Raw genomic sequence first — 22,991 nt, 5'->3', positions numbered from 1 at the left:
ACCCCAGCACCTTGCCTTTTATTTTAATAGTTTATCCTTATCTTCTCTCATTTTAAATGACCCTTTTATCATATCCTAAATTGCTATGTATCCATGGGTCTGTGCCTCGTCTTGCTATTCTGTTCCATTAACCTACTTGTCCCATTCTGCATCTCCGTCACACAGTTGTTTCATATAGTAGAGCTTTGCAGTAGTTTTTCTTATTTGGTAGAGTCTGCTCATCTGATTAGATTCTGTTTATGTGTTCCTTCCCTGGGAAGTTCAGGTCACAGAGTGAGAATTCAGTGGGTAACTGCTGAGCCGAGGGTCAGCCTTGCCAGCTCTAACTCTGCTTTCTCCCAGTTTTAACCCAACCCCTAGTTCCCCACCGGGCTCTGCTCCTAGGACAGGGCTTGTTACCCCTCCTCCTCCCGCCGAGGGCAGCTCAGGAAGCAGACGCAACTCTTGGCTGGGTTCCAGAGGTGGCCGAGGGCTGAGTTGGGCCTGGATTAGGACAGACAGGCAGGCCACTGGCGGGTCTGTGTGTCTCACTTGGTCATCGCGGTGGCCAGCCAGCTTGGGACAGACGGTGGAGCAGATAATGGGACAACGAAGGAGCTTCATCTGAGGATACCAGGGAACAGCTCAAACACTGGAGCCAGTCCTGCGTTCAAGGCCTCTACAACTCACTCTCTGTGTGATCCTCCTACGTCACTGAACCTCTCCAAACCTCAGGAGTAATCACAAAACCCATTTCCCAGAGTTGTTACAAGGATTAAATGAAATAACGTCTGCGTACAGAGGCGCCTGGGTGGCTCCGTCGTTAAGCGTCTGCCTTCAGCTCGGGTCGTGATCTCAGGGTCCTGGGATCGAGTCCCAAGTGGGGCTCCCTGCTCAGTGGAGGGCCTGCTTCTCCCTCTCTCACTCCCCCTGCTTGTGTTCCCTCTCTCGCTGTGTCTCTCTCTGTCAAATAAATAAAATCTTAAAAAAAAAAAAAAAGAAAGAACATTTGCGTATAAAGTGACTGGTAAGACAAAAGAGGCTAAAAAATGTGATTCTTTTCCTTCTTACATCTCATCTGCAAAATGGGGATGCCAGGCCCTTGTCAGATAACCCTGAAGGGAAACCAGGGCGACAGGAGCTGGGGGAAGGCCCCAGGAGCTGGGGGAAGGCCCCAGGAGCCGGAAAGTGTCAAGCCCCAGAAACTAGAGGTGATGATAACAATGAAGAACCCTGACTCTGGAGTCGGGGTTCAAACCCTAGCACGGTTCCCTGCCAGCCGCGCGACCCTGAAGTGATCACTTAACCTTGCTGTGCCTCAATCTCTTCATCTGTGGAATGGGAAGACAATACTATCCACTCCATGGGGTTCTGTAAAGGAAGCATGAGATATTGTACCGAAGAGCTTAGAACAACCCCAGGCCAAACACCCTCACTGCCCCTTTGGCCTGCCACCCCATTAGGATGAGGCACTCACATAGGTGTCCTGCTCAGCCGACCAACCTCCTTGGCTTGGCTTTGCAGAGCCTCCGGCTGGAACCTGCCTTCCTTCACCTGACACTCACTGAGGTGTCACCCTTGTGCCGGGCCCAGTGCTGGGGCTGCAGAGCTGAGAAGTCCCTGCCTCCTGTCACACTGGGAAGAAAGACTGGGAGACCGAGAATGACAACGCAGGGTGATCAATAAATGGACAGGGGAACCTGAGGACCTGTGGGAGCCCCGAGGGGGCAGAGGAGACAAGGAAAGCTTCCCAGAGGAGGTAAAACCCCGAGTTGAAGGTTAAAACATGAGAAGGATTGTGCTGGGTGAAGGGGGAGCAGGAGCGCTTTCTATGCGGGGAGAATTACCTGAGGAAGGCCTAGTGTTGAGCAGGCCTGTAAGTGGGTTGTGGGGCTCAGGTAGAAGGTGGGGAAAAGCAAGAAGTGAGTTGCAAGGCTGCTTGGGGACTGGGAGATTGCAGGCCTCAGAGGGCGGGCTGCAGAGTTAGGGCTGTATCCTGAGGGCACTGGGGAGTCAAGGAAGATGTGGAGATGGTGGGGGAGCGCAAGATGAGTCTTGCTCTTCCCAAACCTGTCATATCTCACCAACCACCAGTGTCTTTGCTCTCTGCTGGCCTTGTCCGTTCCTGAAACCTGTCACGCATGCTCCCACCTCAGGGCCTTTGTACTTGCTATTCCCTTTGCCTGGAGAGGGAGGGGTGAAGATTTGTAGTGGGAGAGGAGGATGGAGTTGGGCTTAATACTGGAGGTCAGGGCCAGGATCTGGTTTGGAGTTCCCATTTGTTGGTTCTGAATGGGCCTCATTATGTGACCTGCTGGATGACACTGAGGTCATGCTTCAGTGCCCTGAGCGAGGGATAGGATAGATCTCTTGAAAGCATATGTATGGCAGGTGGGGATTGGCCTCCAAGCCTGGGGTCATGCGGCATCAAGGCTTTTGTCATTGGTTGGAGGCTTTCTGTGCCATCGGGGTAACCCTTGAGGGACCTAGGAGGGTCCTGATGGCAGGGATCAAGGCACCTGGCAGGTGGGGTCAGCAAGAGCCCGGGTGGTGGGAAGTATTACCCAGTTTCCAGATGAGGAAACAAACTGAGGCTCAGAGAGGTGGGGGGGGTTCGCTCCAGCTAGCGACGGACAAAGGCAGGACTCACACCCAAGTCTGCTCCTGAGCTGGGGGGATCCCCAGACATTAGCTTCTGGTGAGACTAAAACAGAGATGGAGACAGATGGGCTGCAAGGTGGGGATGGTCAGGGTGGCGGAGTTGATGACCTTTGCCAAGACAGACGCCTTGGGATAAAGCTGGGCCTGGGCTGGGGGTCCGTTCCTCCAGCTGTGAAGGGCACCTAGGGGTTGACAGAGAGAGAAAGCAAAGCCCCCAAGAGAAGTAGGAGGTGGTGGGGTTGGGTGAGGGTGAGCCTGGCCTCTGGGGTGAGGCCCAGCCCCACGTCCAGCATCCACCTGTGAATAGCACCAGATCGAGTATCTGCCTCCCTCTTCCCCTCCTCCTCCTCCACCTTCCCCTTCACTATGTGGCCCTGCCTACGCCTCAGTGCACCCACTCAAAGGGCCTAGTCTAATCCCCTGACATCACCGCTGCCTAGCACAGGCCCTTTCTGGCAGCCCTGGCAGCCCCCTGCCTCGGAGATCCAATTCAGGATCCCCCACCTCAGAGCCCAACTTTCCTTCAACCTTCTCCCTCCTTCAGCTCACTGTTCAGATCAGAGATACCCCAGACCTGGTCCCAAGCTGGGAGGCGGGAGTCTAGGATCTGTTCTAGCCTTGCTGTGTGACCCCAGGTAAGTAGCTCTGGGCCTCCCAGCTAATCATATCAACCTATTTTGGCTTCTTCTCAGCACTTTGTTGCTTCAGGAAATTTTGCTTTTATCAGTTCACACATTTGTTGTTGGTCTTCCCCTCTGGACTGGGCAACCCTTGTGAGACAGGGACCGGACCCATCTTATTATTCACCCTGGTACCAGCCCACAGTAGAGGTCCCATCGAAATCTGCTGATTGAATGTAGACATGGGTGAAGGAGTGAACGGATGTATCCCCCGCCTTTTCAGGAAGGCTGTGGGCCTTTTTTCTCCACACCAGGGAGGAAGGTAGAGCAGTCTTCCATCCCCCAACTGGATAGGAGCAGGGTGGGCGTCTGACTGAGCACTCTGACCCATTGGGTGGGCAGGGGCTGAGAACTGGACAATGCTCCCTTATGGAGACACTGAGGACGTTGTGAAGAAGGACCAGAACTCAGCTACCCCCTTGGGCCGCAAGGCTTCCCCAGCTGGAAAGGGCCTTAGGTATGTGTCTGTGTGTCTGTACGGTGCTGGGTCTGGGCAGAGGGCAGCCACTGGCCCAAGATCTTCCAGGACAGCAGAGACTAAAACATGGTTAGATCTCAGGAGTCCTGCCCTCCAGCTGCATTTGTGTCTGTGTGCGCACACGTGCCTCTGGTGTGTGTCCACCCACGTATGTACCTGTCTGCGCCACGCATGTGGCTCTGCTGGGGCCTCTGGGTGTGGCTATGTGTGCACAGGTCGGCATGATTCCGCGTGGACACGTTTGCACCCTCCTTCTGTAGCATGCGTGGGCCCGGCAGGGTGCGTGTGGTTCCATATACGCAGAGGCCATGTCCGCTAGAGCATCAGCTCCACAAGGGATTTTTTTTTTAAAGATTTTATTTATTTATTTGACAGAGAGACACAGTGAGAGAGAGAGAGAGAGAGGGAACACAAGCAGGGGGAGCGGGAGAGGGAGAAGCAGGCTTCCCGCGGAGCAGGGAGCCTGTGGTGCTCGATCCCAGGACCCTGGGATCATGACCTGAGCCGAAGGCAGACGCTCAACGACTGAGCCACACCCAGGTGCCCTGAGGGCAGGGAATTTTGTCTGATTTGGTGTTTGTTTTATCCCAGCACCTGGGACAGGGACCAGCACACGGTAGGTGTCAATACTATTTAAATGAATGAATGTGAGTGCGCTCACATGTCTGGTGTGGGCCCGTGTGCCAATGTGTGTGTGTGTGTGTGTGTGTGTTTAGACGTGCGAATGCTCCTGTTGTCTAAGGGTGTACCTTGGTGTGGGTGATGTTGCTCACATGCCACCCCTTTTCCAAACTCCTCGGAAGCCAGGGCCCAACGCCTGGGTCCCAGCGGGGCGGAGCAGGAGGCTGCCTCCTCACGAGAAACTGGATCCCAGGACGTGCGGAGCAGCAGGGAGCAGGGCGGCCCCTTTGTCCCCCGATAATCCCCTCCCGCCTTTGACCCCTCCCTCCCAGCAACCAGGGTTTAAGGTCGAGTTTGGGGACTGTAGGGGACTAGGGTGTCACCACAGTGTCCCCTTCCCTGCCTGTCCCTTGCTTCTGGGGCTTCTGCACCTGTGTCTCACACACACACACCCGCCCTAGGGTGTGACTCCTTCCCTCCCTCTCGGGCGGCCTCAGCGCTCAGCCCAAGTATAAAGCCACCTGAGGGGCAGGAGGACAGGTGCCCCAGAAAAAACCAGAGACTGGAGAGAGGAAGGAGCCAAGGAGAGAGCATGAGCTATCCGCTAGGTGAGTGTGTGGGGGGGGGGGCGGATGGAGTGCCAGGGCCTAGAGACCAGGAGGGGAGGGGTGCTCTCTGGGCTCTCTGGCCCTTAGGACTCAGGTGCCTGGCTGTCTTTGCTTGCTAGGAACCTCCAAATCCTTACACACAGAAGGCTTCGTTCATCACTCATTCATTCATTCAAGAAGAATTACTGAGTGCCTAGTATGTGCTAGGTAGTTTTCTAAGCATTTGGGGATACAGCAGTGAACAAACAGACAAAAAGCTATGGTCTCATGGAGATTTCATTCTGCAGACAGACGATACACATCATCGTCATAAGTAAGTAAATTATGGGGCGTCTGGGTGGCTCAGTCGGTTAAGCGCCTTTGGCTCAGGTCATGATCTCAGGGTCCTGGGATTGAGCCCCGCATTGGGCTCCCTGCTTGGCGGAGAGTCTGCTTGTCCCTCTGACCCTCCTCCCTCTCGTGCTCTCTCTCTCTCCCCCTCTCTCTCTGTTTGACAGAGAGAGACACAGTGAGAGAGGGAACACAAGCAGGGGGAGTGGGAGAGGGGGAAGCAGGCTTCCTGCCGAGCAGGGAGCCCGATGCAGGGGCTCGATCCCAGGACCTTGGGATCATGACCTGAGCCGAAGGCAGACACTTAACGACTGAGCCGCCCAGGAGCCCCGTAAATAAAATCTTTAAAAAAAATACGTAAATTATAATGCCAGTTTGATATAAGGTGAGCGCAATGAGCCAATTTTTTGAATGAATGAATGGTCTTTTACTTTCAGCCTTCCCTTAAGTTCTGAACTTAGGGAACTCAGGAATGTAGAAAGGGGAACAAAGGAAGCCATCCCGATTGGCCTCTCATCTCCATTGCTTCCTGCTGGTGACCTTAGGCAATCCCCCCCACACCCCCACACCCCCGCTGAGCCTCACACTGGGACCGTAACTGGGCCTGAGCTGTAAGGGGACAATCCGTAGCATTTACTCAAATTTAAAATAAGCACACCCTCCAATCCAGATATTCCCTTTCTTTGTTTCTTTCTTTGTTTCTTTTTCTTTTCTTTCTTCTTCTTTCTTTCTTCTTCTTCCTTCCTTCCTTCCTTCCTTCTTCTTTTTCTTTGTTTCTTTCTTTTTCTTTGTTTCTTTTTCTTTCTTCCTTTCTTTTTTTTCTTTCTTTCTCTTTTTAAGATTTTATTTATTCATTTGACAGAGAGAGAGAGACAGAGAGAAAGGGAACACAAGCAGGAGGACTGAGAAGCAGGTTTCCCACTGAGCAGAGAGCCCGATTCGGGCCCCTGGGATCATGACCCGAGCTGAAGGCAGAAGTTCAACGACTGAGCCACCCAGGCGCCCCTTATTCCCACTTTCAAAAGTGCCCAAAGAGTCTGGGATAAGGATGTTCATGGCAGCATTCAGTCATTCAACAAATATTTATTAAGCTCTGTGCTAGGTGCTGGGGAACCAGCAGCAAATGAATCAGGGGAGGTTTCCTCTTTCCTGGAGACAAGATTCTAGGGGGAGAGACCGTAACAAACAAGCAGACAAATAAATAAATAATGAAATAGCAAGTCTCTGAAGACTATAAATCAGGGAGGGGGGGGGACGCCTGGGTGGCTCAGTCAGTTAGTCTGCCTTCGGCTCAGGTCGTGACCTCAGGGTCCTGGGATGGAGCCCCGTGTCGGGCTCCCTGCTCAGCGGGGAGCCTGCTTCTCCCTCTCCCTCGGCCTGCCGCTTCCCCTGCTTATACTCTCATGCTCTCTCTCTGTCTGGCAAATAAATAAAATCTTAAAAAAAAGAAAAAAGAAAAAAAGAAAAAATCAGGGAGGGGGAGGGGGAGGGGGAGGGGGCTTTTGATATGCGGTCAGGACAGCTTATCTGAGTTGAGGCCTGAAGAACAAGAAGGAGCCAGGGTTGGGAAGGTTTGGGGGTGGCCCGGGCGGGGCCCAGGAAGGCCTGAGGGGGAATGGGATGGGAGGCCAGTACAGAGGGGCCAGGCCTTGTAGGCTGCAGGAGGGCTTTGGTTTACACACTTCCACTGTGTGAGGTTTGAGCAGAGGGAGGGTTCAAGCACAGGAGGGATCTGGTTGAACCCGGGGGGGGGGGGGGGGGGGGTTTGTTGGGAGGGCAGCAAAGGTCGAAGCAGAGACGGGGGGTGGGGAAGGCTACTGGCTCTAAGAGTACAGGGAGAAGGGCTGGTGGCTGGGACGCAGGGGGTGGCAACGGAAGAAGGGGGAAAGTGGGTAGATTCTGGATGCATCTTTTCAACTTTTAAAACTTTTTATTGAAAAGAACAAACAGAAAAGTACACAACTCATCAAGCATACAGCTCAATGAATTTTCACAAAGTGATCATATCCTTGTCATGAGCACTCAGATCAAGAAACGCAGAGCTGGGCTGACTACCTTTTAAGGACAGAGCCGATAGGATTTACTGTGGGGGTGGATGTGGAGAGCAAGAGAGAATGAGGCACCAAAGAGGACCCCAAGTTTTGACTTGAGCAAAGGGAAGAATGGAAGCCCCCTTGCCTGAGATGGCGAAGGCTGGGGGAGGAAGATGGAAGGGGAACCCAGAGTAGAGTATTGGATACTCTGAGTGGAGATGCTTACTAATATCCAATAATGTCAAGCAGGAAGTTGAATACATCGGGTCTGGGGTTCAGGGGAACGTTCTGGGCTGGAAATAATCTTACAGGATGATGCTGCCCCGACTTGGATACACAAAATTGTTGCAGGCCACAAGGGCTGTGCCCATTTGAGGAGCTGTGACACAGAATGAATGAACCAGCAGGCGGGCTCAGGGTCAGATTGGATGCAGACCTTTGATTTCCTCCACCAGCCCCGCTCTGCCTGCTGACCCTGCTGCTGCCACCCCTCAGTCCGGGGGCCCCCATCTCCCCAGCTGAGCCCATCAGTCAAGCCTACAGCCTGGCCCTCTACATGCAGAAGAATACATCAACGCTGCTGCAGACTTATGTGAGTGACACTGGGCATGAGCAGGGGAAAGGGCAGCGGCACACTGCCCTCCTGACCCAGCCCTGGGTAGGGGAAGCACAGCAAGGCCAGGAGAAGTTTCCTCCATGAGTCTGAGGGTTCCGGGGCTCTGTCAACTAGAGACTCACTCGGACAGTGTCACTGATGGCTGGTGACCTTGGGCTAGTCGTTCCTTCTCTCTCTCTCCGGGTCAGCTCCCTCATCTGCAAAATGGAATTGTGATCCTGCTTTTGCTCACCTTTCAGGGCTGTTAAAAGATTCAAAGGCAGCACGAACAGAGAAAGACTTTACAGGCTCGTGATTATTTCCACAACCACTCTGCGCTGGGTGCTCACCTGAGCCCTAGGCTGTGCTAGGCACTCAACCCCATTATCTCACTGACTCCTCAAACAGTTCTGAGGGACAGAATTATAATCCAGAGAAGGAAACTGAGTCTCAGAGAGGGTAAATAATTTGCTCAAGGTCACACAGCTCAATCACTGGCAGTGCCAGGATCTTAAGCCAAGTCTGTGGCATTAGACACCTCCCCCACCCCCCACACTGTCTAGAAGCTCAAACTAGCAGCCTGCTGGCTGAATCTGACCCACAGATGTTTTCTGTTCGGGCCATGAAATACTTGTTCAAATTTTGAATGTGGCTGCCTGTCTCAAACAGGCACAGGGGCCCTCCTAGCCCCTCACCCCATCTTAGTTCTGCCTTCTTCCCCAAGTTACACGATCCGCCTGGCCCCTAGCCAGGGTTTGTGACTCTGCTTACTGTACTATATTCCAGGCCCATGTGAAGTTACTAAATCTAGTTTCTAGTCCCATAGCTGCCACCATTCCCTGGGTAGCTTTGGGCACCCTAAGCCTCAGTTTCTTCACCTGTGAAATAGGGATGTAGGACTAGGAGGTCTATCAATTTGGGGATTCATCAGTGTGCACCAAGATTCTGTGGGTCTAGGTTTGTGGAGGCGAGAACTTTAATGGAGAAGGCACTCAACTAAATTTAATAATGTTAACAATTATTTATTAATGATTCTAATAAAATAAGCACAAACAACTAAATGCTATGAATAAAAAAGAACCATATAGACTCTAACTACATTGTCAATTATTTAGACTGAAAATAGTATAATAAATAACAGAATCACAGTGTCATGATATTAAGATATTATAAACAGTGGCTTATTATGTCCTTATTGGATGCCAGGAGCTGCGCTAAGTGCTTTCTATATACTACTTCTTATCATTTGCACGAGACTACCGATGCCTGGGAATTATTGAAGCTGCCATTCAAAGTTGTACAACTTGTACATGAAACTGCGACCTCACAGAGCCCAGGCTCTGTGTCAGATGTGAAGTCAGGGGGAGCCCCGGGGGACCACTTTAGTCCCTAAACTCCCGTCTGTCTCTGTCTCTCATGCAGCTCCAGTACCAGGGCAGCCCCTTCAGTGACCCCGGCTTCTCAGCCCCTGAGCTTCAGCTCAGCAGCCTGCCTCCTGCCGTCGTCTCCTTCAAGACCTGGCATGCCCTGGATGACAGGGAGCGGCTGAGCCATGCCCAAGGGGCCTTCCTGGCCTTGACCCAGCACCTCCAGCTTGTGGGGGACGACCAGAGAGACCTGAACCCTGGCAGTCCTATGCTGTTGGCCCAGATCGGGGCTGCAAGACTCAGGGCCCAAGGCCTGCTGGGCAACATGGCTGCAATCATGACTGCTCTGGGCCTGCCCATCCCCCCAGAGGAGGACACTCTCGGCGTTGTTCCCTTCGGGGCCTCAGCCTTTGAGAGGAAATGTCGAGGCTACGTAGTGACCCGGGAATATGGCCACTGGACAGACCGAGCTGTGAGGGACTTGGCTCTGCTCAAGGCCAAATACCCTGGATAGAGGAGGCAGGACATCCTGTCAGAGGCTGCAACATTTCTTTCCCAATGGACTCTTTTCTGCCTTTCTTCTTGGCTAGAAAGGAGACACATCTTGTCTAGCAGACAGGGCGTGTATGTTTGGGAATATTTCCTAGGAACCAGGCCCCAAGTCCCTATTGCCTGGGCCTTTCCTGCCTAGGTCCTGTGGCCTCCCTTCCAGATCCGGGTGGGACTCTGTGGGTATCATTTCGTGGAGTCTCAGTCCAGTGGTCCTGGTTGCCCACATCCTGGGTGGAAAGAAGTGCCTTTTTGAAGAGGCTTTACTTCCCACTCTGCAGGGAGAGGACAGTTGGTCTCTTTCCTGGGCTCTCCCTGAGACCTTCCTCTTCCTTTAAGTTTAGGGAGGTCCAGGGGCTGCCTTCTTGTCTCTACCTCACTTCCTGTGGGAAGCTATGGGCTTTCTGCACAGAGAGGCCTCCCTTCTTGCTGGAGTTCATTGCCTCCCCTAGTCTACCTCCCTGACTAGGGCCACTGTTCCAACTTTCCATCTTGAGGGACTTCACTTCCTGATCAATAGAAGTCCAGTTGAAAAAAGTAAGGAGGACTCCCGTAGATGTTTCCAGCTCGGGGCACATCCACTTCCTGTTCTAGAGTGACTGATGTTATCCCTGGCCTGGGGGCATTTGCGACTCCCTATTTATACTGTGGCCTTTGGGTCTGTCTGGGGGACCAGGCTGTGCCCCAAGGAGTCTAGTCTCCTCAAAGGTGTCTCCCCATTTTTAACAACTATATATACTGGTAACTCTGGTGTTTTTTTTTTTATTTTTAAACATTTTATTTACAAAAAATTAATTTATTCTCAGAAATAAACTCTTTTAAGGTGTTGATCTTTTCTCTCCATAGACCTGGCTTGAGGGGAGGGGAGGTGCAGGGACAGAGCAGAGGAGATGAAGGAGGGGAAGGACATCCAAGGGAGAAGCAAGCAGGGCCCACCCAAAGGGCCGGGATGGGGGAGGGAGAGCGCAGCAGGGGGAGTGACCCTGTGGAAAGGGGGCTGCAATCTGTGTGGAGGAGCCCTCCCACCCGGGCTAGCAGGGAAGGCCAGAGTTGATGAGGTGTCCCCTCCGTGAGATGAGGCTGAGAGGTACACATGCTCACATGGGGCCAAGGAGAGCCAAGAGATGGAGAAAAGGGGAGACAAAGAGGCCCCGCAGAGATGGGTGAAGGGGGAGGCCAAGAGAGACGGAGGCGGGCCCAAGCGATGGAGAAGAGGGGGAAAGCAAGAAAGCGTGGACACGGGAAGTCACGAACACACGGAGGTCCGACAGGGAGACGCGGAGAGCACACAAAGCAGAGAGACGACAGAGGCAGGGAGAGAGACGGAGACGGTCGGAGCTCCCGAGGCACCGACTGAGACAGAGACGGAGAGACGGAGACGGACGCCGAGCGGATGACAGCGAGCCGCAGGCCCGCGCCCCGCGCTCAGGCCGGGCCCCCGGGCACCAGTTGGCCCAGGTCGCCCTCGGTTCGGCTCACCCACTCGCGGTAGAGGCCGCACACGCGGAGCCCCAGCACCTTGGCAGGGAAGACGCCCGCGTCGGTGGCGGCGGTGGCGGCGGCGACGGCGGCGGCGGCGGCGGCGGCCGCGGGCTCGGCCGGGGGCCCGCGGGTCTCGGCGCCCAGCGCCGCCAGCACGGCCTCCACCGCGGCGCCCAGGGCCCGGGCCTGGCGCGCCGCGTCCTCCAGGCGCCGCAGCAGGCGCGGCGCGCGCGGGTTCAGCTCGGCCTGGTGGCGCCGCACCACGTCGAGCAGCGGCTGCAGCGCGCTGAGCGCCGCCGCGTCCAGCCGCAGCCGCTCGGGGGCGGGCAGGCCCGCGTGGCCCGGTGCCGGGGCGCTCAGGCCGGCCACCGGCAGCCGCGGGGGCGAGAAGCCGGGCAGCCCGAAGGGGTCTCCCTGGTGCTGCACCTGCGAAGACACGGCAGTCAGGGGCGGGGGGGGGGGGGGACCCGCGAGGCGCGACGGAACTCCTCCACTCTCCGCTCCTCCTCCTCTCCCTAAGGGCCTCAGTTTACCCCCTCGCAAATGACGCATTCCTCCCAACACAGCTGTTGCGTTTGCGATACTACCAACACACACACACACACACACACACACACACACACACACACACACACACACACGAAGTGGGCTTTACACCGGCGCCTGTTTCCTCGTCTCTAAAATGGAGACAACAGCATCAACTTCGTAAGAGTAGTTATGAGCATGTTAAAATGGTTCAGGCAAATCCCGGCCCACCGGAGGGGCACAATAAATGTTAGCGATTTTATTAATGCTATCCTACAGACAGGGGTGCCAATCCTGTCTCCACCACTTGCTAGCTGTGCAGTTTCATGCAAAACCATTTCCCTTCTCTAAGTCTCAGTCTTCTCATCTGTAAAATGGGGGATCAGCTCCCCAGCCTGAGAATCACACAGATACTGCAGAAACCTGGTCTGTTTCACTCTCTCCCCCCATCCTCCACCACCTCTGCACCTGTCTGCTACACAGCAGGGGCTCAATGAATAACTTATATGAACGAAAAAATTAAAGGAGATTTGTAATTTGTAAAAATGCTACAACAATACCATTTATCCTTTGCTAACATCTTGTCTCTGGTTCAGGCACTGTTTGCTGCTTTAAACACATTATTCCTAATCTTTCCAAATGGGTATGATGATTATGATGATGATTTTTACAAATGAGGATATGGAGCGTGACGAGGTAAACTGACTTGCCCTAGGTCATACACCTAGGGAAAGGACAGAGCTGGATTTTGAACCAAAGTTCATAGCACTACAAAGCTAGTTCTTTCTATTACCCCACTTTCAGAATTGTTACATCATTATTTTTTCATATTACCATTAGTGCCCAAGGTCACAGCAAGTTAGCAGGCCTATACCTTCCTTCCATTACACTAGAGTAATTGATGGAACTACCCTCCTTCCTTGGGCAAGGCCCTATGCCCAACCAAAGATATTCGCAGATTCCCCTCCTCTGTTAAAGTCCCCTCTTGGGCTGGAATTTTTGCCCCAGACTGAAACCCTTTTCGGCCTCTCTGCATAGCATAGGTAGAAGAGTTCACAACTCATCTTGTTAAACTGTCTCCTTTTATAGCTGGGGAGACCAAGGCGCATGGAACTGAGGTGAAAGATCACAGAGAGCCTGGAACCTAGGTTTCCTGACTCCCAGATCAGAATTCTTTTCACTCTCTCAGCCTGTCTTTTTTTTTTTTTTAAGATTTTATTTATTTGACAGAGAGACAGCAAGAGAGGGAACACAAACAGGGGGTGCGGGAGAGGCAGAAGCAGGCTCCCCGATGCAGGGAGCCCGATGCAGGGCTCGATTCCAGGATGCTGGGATCACGACCCGAGCCGAAAGCAGACGCTTAACGACTGAGCCACCCAGGCGCCCCTCAGCCTCTGTCTTAATGCACTGTGGGGGGAACCTCCAAGCTGAGGCAGACAGAGGGGCATTTGGAGCACAGGGAAAGTCCTCCGGTTTGCTCCAATTTTTGTATCTGGGAAATGAGGTTGGAAAAATGGGTGGTCAGGAACCTCTGTGATCTGTACTTCCCCATTCCTCAGGCCTCTGGCACCCCCATCCCCATTCCCACTCACATATTCCTGGAGCAGCTGCTCAGCATATTTGGTGAGGAGGCGGGCAAGGCTGTGTGTCTGACGGATCTTGGCCTCCAAGTGGGGAAGGGGTGAGATTGAGGAGTCAGCCTGTGGATCTTCTGGTGGGAAAAAGGGGGAGGAATGAGGGCAGCCCAGACCGCTGCTCCTTGACTACTTCTTCCAGGCTGGCTCTTCCTTCCTGAATCCACAAGTTCTGCTCTGAATTCTCCAACTTTTAAGCCAGGCAGCCTCTGTCCCATTCCAACTGATGGTAAACGAGGCACCGGACATTTTCCAAACAGTTGTCCCATCTGAAATGTATTCCCTGACCCCAAATCACTGTTAAATCCTATTAAAGCCAAATTCAAATATTGCCTCCTCGGTGTGGCCTCCGGATTCTCCTCTCCCTTAAATTAACCTTTTCCTTTTACTTAAGGCCATTTGTTCATACTCCCAAGGTTGTTTTTTTAACAGCTCTTTTATCTGTGTGAATCGGCCTTAGCCTGGGAACCCTTTGAGGGAAGATTTCACATATCCCCGTGCATCACTGATTGTTGGTGAAATTTAACATCACTGAAGCACAGAACTTCAAAACGGAATGCTCCTTTAAATCTATTCTACAGATTGGGAAACTGATGGACAGTCTGTGCAAGACGCTGGACTGGACGGACACCTGCAGCATCAATGACTAACCTTTCCTAGCGCAAACTAGGGGGTGGAGCCCCGGAAGGACGACTACATTTCCCGAGATGCCAGCGCACATGCCAAGGCATGCTGGGGAATGTAGTCCTGGCGCGGCAACTCCCGCCCCGCCCCCACTTCCCCGCGCCAGTTTCCCACCGCTTGCCTCTATCCTTAACAGCCTCGACTTTCGTCTCCTGTTGTCACTCATTAGCTCCTGAGGCCCAAAGACTTCCTTCCCTAACTCTATCCCTCCCTCTGGTCCCCAGTTCTGATTCTTTCCCAATACTCAGAGGATTCAGGCGTCCAGCCCCAGCTGCGACCCCAGTCCTCTCTCCCAGGGTGTACTCGAACCTGTGATCTAAACCCTGAGCCCAGATCCCTGAAGTCACAGCCCAGGCCTCCGCTAAACTCTGGCGCTTGTCCCTTCCCACAGCTCACCCACAGCTCACCCGCTCGTTACCTGACACCGGGGCCCTGCTCTCCCCAGCTCAGGCCGCTCCCTTCCCGGACCCGGGGGTGGTGGGGACCCAGACCCCAGCTTCCAGCCCTTCTGACCCCTGCTCCCCTCGGGCATTCGACATCCAGTCCTTCAGCCCCTTACCCAGACTTCCCTCCCTCCGGCTCATGCTGGCCCCTGGCTGATCCCGGTTGCCTACACGCCCCCCTTCCGAGGGGGGGAAAAGGGGGGGAAGGGGTAGGGGCGTGGCACGGGCGCAGCCAATCAGGGCTCAGACCCCAAACAACCCCCCCCCCGCCACCGCCCGCCCCAGGCTGGATTCCTTGGCTCTGAGCTCAGCTCCTTACTTGCGCTGCCCAGTCAGGAAAGGGGCCTGAGGAGGGTTGGCAGGTTGTCTGCGTGGTGGGCTCAAAACCTTGAGGTTTGAGTGTGCCGGGGCCTGGGAAGCAGCCCTGGTACCACCGGGAGGAGGAGGCTCAGGCTCTGACCTGGGGCGAGGCTTAGTGAGCGAGCTTCTTTTCGGAGAAAGCTGGGAGGGGGGCGCGGTGGATAAGAGAGGGTGGAGCGGGCAAGACAGGAATGTGCTGGTCCTCCCTCCTGTCTGGGGGGGAAGGGGGAAGCTGGGTGCGAGAGAGGCCTCGCCAGGGCCCTCAGGCTTGGGCCACACCTGCCCAGACAAATACCTCCTGGCCTATCTTAGATACTTTCTGCTCGCCCTCTCTCGGCACACCTACTACACGGGGAATAGATAACAGCAGCTCCCTTCACCCTACCCAGTCCGAGAATCCCTCTGATCTACTGCATGTAGACCTTCATTCTCACCTGGGAACAAGCTTCAGAGTCAGGTACAGGGGGTCATACCGACATGTCAACCCCACTGACCTGGTGCAGATAAACGATGAAAGGTCTGCACGCACTTATACGCATAAGTGATTCCCAAGCACCTACTTGTCCTGGGCTCTGGGACCCAGAGACGATCCATACTTGGTCTCTGGCCCCCTGAGGAGCTCACAGTCTGATGGAGGCGACCATAACCAACAGCAGGTAATGGGGTTTGTGAGTGAAGGGACTGGGAAGGAGGCCTGTGTTCCTTCCGTGAGGATATTACCATGGGCAGACAACTGCCAGAATAAAGGAAGGTATTAACTGGAAGAGAGCATAGCAGGTGCGGTTGGAGCCAGACTGTTGGTAGGGGCCACAATCACACACTTAATTAACGGTGAATATTTATTGGGCATTTACTATGTGCAAGGCATTGTTTCAGGAGTTACATATTAACTTACTTTCATGTTATGGTTGAGGGAATAGAGATAAGTGAGTTGTCCAAGGTCACTGGACAAGAAGAGCTGGGATTTTCCCAGGGGCAGTTTGGCTCCAGAAATTCGGTCATAATCCCCCTCCTATACCTTAACCCATCTGGACATAATCATACCAAATCACAGGGACAAGAGCCAAACCCTTGAAACACACACATATAGTAACACATGTCCTATCTGCCGGCAAACACAAATTCAAATAAACTCAACCAAAACACACTCATTTTACGTAAACTTTTAATTGAAGTATAATATACATAGGGAAAAGTGTGCAATTTGATGAATATTCAAAGTAAATATACTGGGGGGGGGGAGACCAGCACCAGAATACCAGATTAAGAAACTGAACACGAGCGGTCCAGGGGCTCCCTTTTAGCCTCTTCCAAGGGTGACCACTATCCTGACTTCTCACACCACAAATTAGTTTTGTCTCTTTTGAACTTCATATAACAGGAATCATACAGTGTGTACTGATGTATCTGATTTCTTTCGTGAGACATGTCCCTGTTGTGTAGCAGGACATCACTTCTCTGCTCTGTGCACTGTATGAACAGGCTACAATTCATTTCCACTCTCCTCTTGATGGGCCGTTTCCAATTTGATGCCACTATCGACAGTGCTATGAACATTCCAGTACACATCTCTTGGTGCTCATACCCACGCATTTCTATTGGGTGTTAATGACCTACGAGTGGAATTGCTGGATCGTGTGAGTTCAGCTTCTCTAGAAAACTGCCAGTTTTCCAAAGCGTCTCTACCCATTTCCACTCCCCCAGAAACATGAGAGGTCTAGTTGCTCTACTTCTTTGTCTACACTTGATATGGTCTGTCGTTCTCATTTTAGCCATTCTGGTGGGTGGAGACTTACTCATATTTGCAGCGTCTGGCCCGTCATGGGCACTCAGTGAATAGACCGCTGAATGAATGGCTGGAGGAAGACCTGGACAGTGCGGGAGTGACAGCCAGGCGAGGCTGGACACACACCCTGCACACAGCATTCGGGGCCGCCCCCCGCCCCCCGCCCCCGCGCAGAGGACGCTGGCCAGGACAGTGACCCTCTCGCGCCCCCCTCCTCCTCCCCGTGCCCACGTGGTCTGAACGCACCTCCTCAGCCCAGCCGCGCGAGTCCTGGCGCCAAGCTGTCCCCAACCCTCCCTCTTGGCGGCGGGTAGGGGGCGCTGCGGTCGGGGCGCCCCGAGGGGGCGGGCCCGGTCGGGGCGGGGCTGGCCGGCTTCCAGGCAAGGGCTCTGGCCGCCCGCGCAGCCGGGCCGCTCCGGGGACGGGCCGGGGCGGGGCGCGGCAGCAGGAAACGGGGCGGGGACTCGCGGAGGCGTTGGGGAGCGAGGGAGGGCGCGGCCAACTCCCGGAGGGACGGCAGGCCGAGACAGCGGCGCCCGGCTCTGGCGCCGAGCCTGAGCCCGCCGGACAGGAGGCGGCCCAGCCGCGGGCTCGGCCTCGGCCCCAGTCCCGCCAGCATGGCCGGCCGGACCGTGCGGGCCGAGACCCGGAGCCGGGCCAAGGATGACATCAAGAAGGTGATGGCGACCATCGAGAAGGTCCGGAGATGGTGAGCGCTGCCCGGGGGGCCAGGGATGGGACCTGGCGGGACCACACTCTCCCAAATGCGTCTTTCCTCCCTTCGCCAGCCGTGGCCCCCAGGTGTTAGGTGTGCCCCCCAGCTGCGCCCTGGAGCTGCAGGGCTCTGTCCCCGTTCTGGTTACACCCTAGGGTCTACAAAGCGTGTTCCCAAGCCGTACCCTCATTTATGCCCCGCCCCCTAAAGCTTTGACACTCTTCCTTCAAGTATGTCCAGGATCTTCTTTGCTATGGTTCCCTGCCAGGCCCTCAGCCTTGCTCCCTTGTATACCCCAGGGGTCTGCAGAGCCATGGCCCCCCAAGCCGTACTCACTCCCCAGAGGCACCCCTGTGTATGGCCTGCGGTCTGCAGGACTCTCTTTCTCCTTCTAACCATATGCCCCATTAGCAAAACCGCACCACCCCCACTTCGACAGGTCTCCCCTGATGTGTTCAGCACCTGGAGGGGTTCTCTCCTCAGAACTCTGACCCAGTCCCCCCCACCCTCCCACAGGGAGAAGCGCTGGGTGACTGTGGGCGACACTTCCCTTCGTATCTTCAAGTGGGTGCCAGTGGTGGACCCCCAGGAGGAGGTGAGCAAACTCTCCCACACTAGGCCTTTCATCTGTGCGACCTCAGGCGAGCCCCTCCCAACGCTGGCCTCCACCTCCAGTCCCACTGTGAGACCTCAGATGCAGCAGATGTTAACAATTATTAGCAACTCCACCCCCTTCTCCCTTTTTCTTGCTTCAGACCCCAGAGTTCAAGACCTAACCCAACGGTGTGGTGCCAACCTCTGTCACCTCATGCAGGGCCTTTTGCTTCTCTGTGCCTTAGTTTCCTTATTTGTACAGTGGGGGCTTTGTAAGTACTAACTGGAAAACTGTCACTGACCCTTATCCCTCTAACCCCCAGGAGCGACGGAGGGCAGGTGGCGGGGCAGAGAGATCCCGAGGTCGGGAACGGCGGGGCAGGGGCGCCAGTCCCCGAGGGGGCGGCCCTCTCATCCTGCTGGATCTCAATGGTATGTAGGAATCCTGGGATTTCGGGGGGTGGTGTGGGCTGGGGGATTGAAGGAGGGGATTGAGACCTTCAGGCCCAAACTTCTTGGCTTTTGCTCCCACAGATGAGAACAGTAACCAGAGTTTCCATTCGGAAGGCTCTCTGCAAAAGGGCACCGAGCCCAGCCCTGGGGGCACCCCCCAGCCCAGCCGCCCTGTGTCACCTGCTGGACCACCAGAAGGGGTCCCAGAGGATGCTCAGCCCCCACGGCTGGGCCAAGAGAGAGGTAGGACTAGGTGACTCCCTGCAGCCCTCTCGTCTGAGTCTTCTGCAAAGTTGAAGCCACCAGCTTACCCCTACCTACACCTACTCTCCTGTGTTCTCCCCTCCCAGAGGCCTTCCCTGACTCCTGCAGAAAGTCACCGTCCTACCTCCAGTGACTGTCTCATTCATCTGGCTTCTTTGGGTCTTTAGATAACTCATCACCGTCTGAGATTTTCATGTAAATTTTATTTTTTACTACTCAAATTTCTTCCCCTGCTCCCACCTCATGTCAGCTTCCTGAACCTTGGGCCCATGTTGCTCTTGTTCATTATTGAATCCTCAGAACAACATGGGACACATAGAATGTGCTCAATAAATATTTGTTGAGGAGTAAATAATAGTGATATTCCTGAGGGTGATTAATAAGTGAAAATAACAGCTAGGACTTATTGAGCTCTGTGTGCCGGATATCCTAAGCACTGAACATGTTTTAGCTCATTTAATGCTCACTATAACCCTATGAGGGTTATGATCCTCATATGTGGATGAGAAGCTGAAACCCAGAGAATTAAGTCTCCCAAGCTCACATAGCCAGTGAGCCAGCATCTTGGGCATAATTCCTCCTCAGCTCCTCTTTGTTCCATATAGTCAATCCCCTGCCTGGTCAGAGCTACCTCCCAAATGTGTCTACCTTCCTATAAGAGCCATCTCTTCCCCCCACCTGGCTCCAGCCTCCTTTTTTTTTTTTTTTAAGATTTTATTTATTTATTTGACAGAGAGAGACACAGCGAGAGAGGGAACACAGGCAGGGGGAGTGGGAGAGGGAGAAGCAGGCTTCCCGCTGAGCAGGGAGCCCGATGCGGAGCTCCATCCCAGGACCCCAGGATCATGACCTGAGCTAAAGGCAGATGCTGAACGACTTGAGCCACCCAGGCACCCCAGGCTCCAGCCTCCTTATGGGTCTCCTCTCCCCCGGTCACCTCGACACAGCTGCCAGAGCAATTTTTTCTAAATCACAAATTTGGCAGGCTCATTTTTGTGCTTCAAAGCCTTCAATGGCTCCCTATGGCCTTTGACTCCTCTACTTGGTACTTTGGACCCTTTGTGAACTACCCCTGCTGGTCTCATTGTTCCTTTCCAAGAATACCATGACCTGGGCCTATGGGCTGTGTCTAGATTGTGCCACCCACTTGTGTACCTTTACTAATGTAAAAACTGCAGGCATTTATTGAGCACTTACTATGTGCCAAATACTGTACTAAGGGCTTTACCTGTATCATCTCATTTCATCCTTACCACAGTCTCATGTGGTAATTATTTATCATTATCCCCACTTTACAGATGGGTTAACTGAGGCCCAGAGGAAGTAAGTCACATGCCCAAGGTCAGGTTTGAACCCAGGGAGTCCAGTCTCAGAATCTGTACTCACTAAACATATGTTCTGTCTGCCTAAAATGTGCCCCATTTGTCTCCCTGATCAAATCCTACTCATCTGTCAAGATCCCACTTCCATGTCCTTCCTGTGGCTTCTTCCTGGCTTGCAGCCAGGTTCCCAGCTCCCTCCTCAGTGTCCCCCAGCCTGGGCCTGTGCTGTAGCACAGAGCAGTCGCTCAGGGAATGTCTGTTAACTTGATGTTCCAGATCCTGGGGGCGTAACTGCAGGCAGCACCGATGAACCCCCAATGCTGACCAAGGAGGAGCCTGTTCCAGAATTGCTGGAGGCTGAGGTGAGAGAGGCCAGAAGGCTGGACTCCCGGGTCTCTGAGGCAGTGGGGGCTCTGGGGCAGCTAACAGCTAGGGGGCTGCCCTCCTGAGGTCCAGGCAGGAAATGTAGACCTCAGGCACAGCTCAAGTCTCAGAGGCTGGGTTCTTGGGACGGAAAAGGAAAGGGTGCTTTAAGACAAAGTCCTGTGGGCTGGATCGGGGCAGATTTAAGACCATTAAAAGCCTGAAAAGATCGTGGTGCTCCTCCAAGTATTTTATTTTATTTTAGTCCTAAACTATCAAATCAGCTTAAGAGAGTCAGTCCCCTACAACTTCTGACTTTTCCCACAAGGACTACCTTGATGCATTTTCCAGAAATATCAAGTATCACCTTCTTTTCCCAAAACGGTGTTGTTGTTGTTTCTAGTGCCCTACTTAATCTGCTCCCTGGGTCCCTGACCAGACTCCTAGGTCCAGGAGGGGAGTGGAGTGGAGGCGTTGAGAAGGCAAAGGCTAGGAGGCTGCACTCCTGGGTTTGGGTGGAGCTCATGCCTGTCCGCCCTTCCTCTCCAGGCCCCTGAAGCTTACCCCGTCTTTGAGCCAGTGCCACCTGTCCCCGAGGCAGCCCAGGGTGACACAGAGGACTCGGAGGGCGCCCCCCCACTCAAGCGCATCTGCCCAAATGCCCCTGACCCCTGAGAAGCTGGCCTGCCTGTCCTGTCGCCCCAAGGGCCCCTTTGGCTTTTTACAAATAAAGACCCTTTTGTAATTTTGTGTCATGTCATTTCCCCTCAGGGCTGGGGAGGGTCTTTGGAGACAGTTTTGTCTCATGCTCCATTTCTCAGATGGAGTCACTGAGGCTCTAAGGGGACCTTCCTATAGTCATACCAGGAGTCAGACATAGAATGGGAGCTTGAGCCAGGACCCTGCCTCCCAAAACTCCCTCCACCCTGCCCTGTCCCCTTACCTTTGACCCTTCCTGACCTTCAGCCCTCCTCTGGGAATCCCAGGACCCCTCTTCTTCCTGTTCAGCCCTCCCCTGGGCCCAGCAGTTACCCAAGCTCTGGGCAGCTGCCCATGATTCCCGTTCATACACAGGAACATAGAGGCTCGGAGGGACTTTGGGGTCTGACCTAACCCGTTCCTTGCCCTCAAGAAGCTACAACATTGTACCCCCTGCCTCTGCTTAGCCATTCCTCCACTGGAACCCCTGCCCACACTTCTGGCCAAGTCTTTCTTGTCTTCCCCTCAATCACCACCTCCTCCAGGAAGTCTTCCCTGACCCCTGGCTCAATCAGTTTCCCTTCTTTTGGGCTTCCATTACCTGCTGTGTCTCCTCCTCTTTGTCTTGGCATTTATCAGGCTGTTTGGGATGGCTCATTTGTGTGTCTGTCTTGTCCACTAGGTTTTGAGCTCCTGAGGGCCGATCTTAGTCCCTAGCCTTATCTAGGATCACATTGGGCATAGAGCAGTCATAGCAACTGTTTGGTGAATGAATGAGTAAATGAATGTGCTGAGGCTATCCAGGAAGGCTTCTCTGAGGAGGCAGAATGTGAGATAGGAACCTCAGTGTGGTAGATCTGAAGAAGTCCTGGTTCAAATCCTGGCTCTGTTACTCACTAGGTATGTGGCTCTATGCATGCCATTTCCCCTCTCTGAGCCTTAGTTTGTGCATCTGAGCAATGGGGACAATAACTAGGGCTCATCTGCCCTAGTGGTTTTGGGAACCTTCAAATAATGTAAGGTACCTGCACTCTGTGCCTGGCAAAGTGGTAGAGTTAGGTGTATTAGCCCTGTTTTTATTTTTAACAAAGGCTAAAAGGTTCAGAGGGACCAAACTGGAACTTTAAAGAACGATTTTAAAATGTAGGGCTGTTTCCTGATAGCAGCTAAGGTTGTAATAGTTGAGCCAGGGCCGGCCAGGGGAGCCAAATGTAGAGTGACGTGGTATATTCATTTCTTCTTGCTGCTGCAACAAATTACCACACATGTACTTAGTCACTTAAAGAAACACAAATTCATTATCTTACCATTCTGGAGACCAGAGGTCCAAAATTAGTCTCACTGGGCTAAAGTCAAGGTATCAGCAGGGCTGGTTCCTCCAAGAGGCCGTAGGGGAGTATCTGTTTCCCAGCCTTTCCCAGCTTCTACACACCACCCACATTTCTTGACTTGGGCCCCTCTCCCTCCCTTCCCCACCACTCCCCTCCCTTTCACGTCTTCATCATGGCTTCTTCCAATCTCTGTCTCTTCTTCCGTCATCACATCTCTGTCTCTGCCTCCCCTGCCTCCCTCTTCTAAGGACCCTGGGACTGCATTGGACCCACCTGGATGATGCAGGAGACTCTTCTCAAGACCCTTAACGTAATCACACCTGCAAAATCTCATTTGCCGTGTAAAGTAACATTCACAGCTTCCGGGGATTAGGTCGTGGGCCTTTTCAGAGGGCCATTATTCAGCCTACTACATGTGGTAATAATCTCAGCATT

The 22,991-nt window shown here is 53.7% G+C and overlaps 3 protein-coding genes across 5 annotated transcripts; 2 read left to right on the top strand and 1 right to left on the bottom strand.

The window, feature by feature from the left end:
• The first annotated feature begins 9,006 nt into the window (after nucleotides 1-9,006).
• LOC113933101 (cardiotrophin-2) lies at nucleotides 9,007-11,315 on the top strand. The gene has a single exon (XM_027612858.2). It carries the CDS (start codon nucleotides 9,402-9,404, stop codon nucleotides 9,864-9,866), a length of 465 nt encoding a protein of 154 aa, XP_027468659.1. The 5' UTR covers nucleotides 9,007-9,401; the 3' UTR covers nucleotides 9,867-11,315.
• CTF1 (cardiotrophin 1) lies at nucleotides 11,258-14,849 on the bottom strand. 3 transcript variants are annotated; one of them, XM_027612856.2, is made up of 3 exons: nucleotides 14,786-14,849; nucleotides 13,501-13,619; nucleotides 11,258-11,809 (listed from the first exon to the last, which is right to left on the bottom strand). In XM_027612856.2, the coding sequence occupies exons 1-3, from the start codon at nucleotides 14,808-14,810 to the stop codon at nucleotides 11,327-11,329; spliced, it is 627 nt and encodes a 208-aa protein (XP_027468657.2). In that variant the 5' UTR covers nucleotides 14,811-14,849; the 3' UTR covers nucleotides 11,258-11,326. The 3 variants fall into 3 exon arrangements, 2 of the variants coding, with proteins under 2 accessions (XP_027468657.2, XP_027468658.2); XM_027612857.2 differs by having other exon boundaries at nucleotides 11,316-11,809; nucleotides 13,501-13,616; nucleotides 14,786-14,810; XR_003523237.1 differs by lacking the exon at nucleotides 11,258-11,809 and adding an exon at nucleotides 13,387-13,400 and having other exon boundaries at nucleotides 14,645-14,826.
• A 2,321-nt stretch (nucleotides 14,850-17,170) lies between these two features.
• On the top strand, nucleotides 17,171-21,271 carry BCL7C (BAF chromatin remodeling complex subunit BCL7C). Its single transcript, XM_027612855.1, has 6 exons — nucleotides 17,171-17,524; nucleotides 18,047-18,125; nucleotides 18,448-18,556; nucleotides 18,659-18,820; nucleotides 20,440-20,525; nucleotides 21,076-21,271. Exons 1-6 carry the CDS (start codon nucleotides 17,433-17,435, stop codon nucleotides 21,199-21,201), a joined length of 654 nt encoding a protein of 217 aa, XP_027468656.1. The 5' UTR covers nucleotides 17,171-17,432; the 3' UTR covers nucleotides 21,202-21,271.
• Nucleotides 21,272-22,991: the final 1,720 nt, after the last annotated feature.

The sequence above is a fragment of the Zalophus californianus genome, chromosome 10 (genome assembly GCF_009762305.2).
Source record: "Zalophus californianus isolate mZalCal1 chromosome 10, mZalCal1.pri.v2, whole genome shotgun sequence".
In the NCBI taxonomy this organism is placed as follows: domain Eukaryota; kingdom Metazoa; phylum Chordata; class Mammalia; order Carnivora; family Otariidae; genus Zalophus; species Zalophus californianus.
This window is presented reverse-complemented; position numbering and strand designations above follow the sequence as displayed.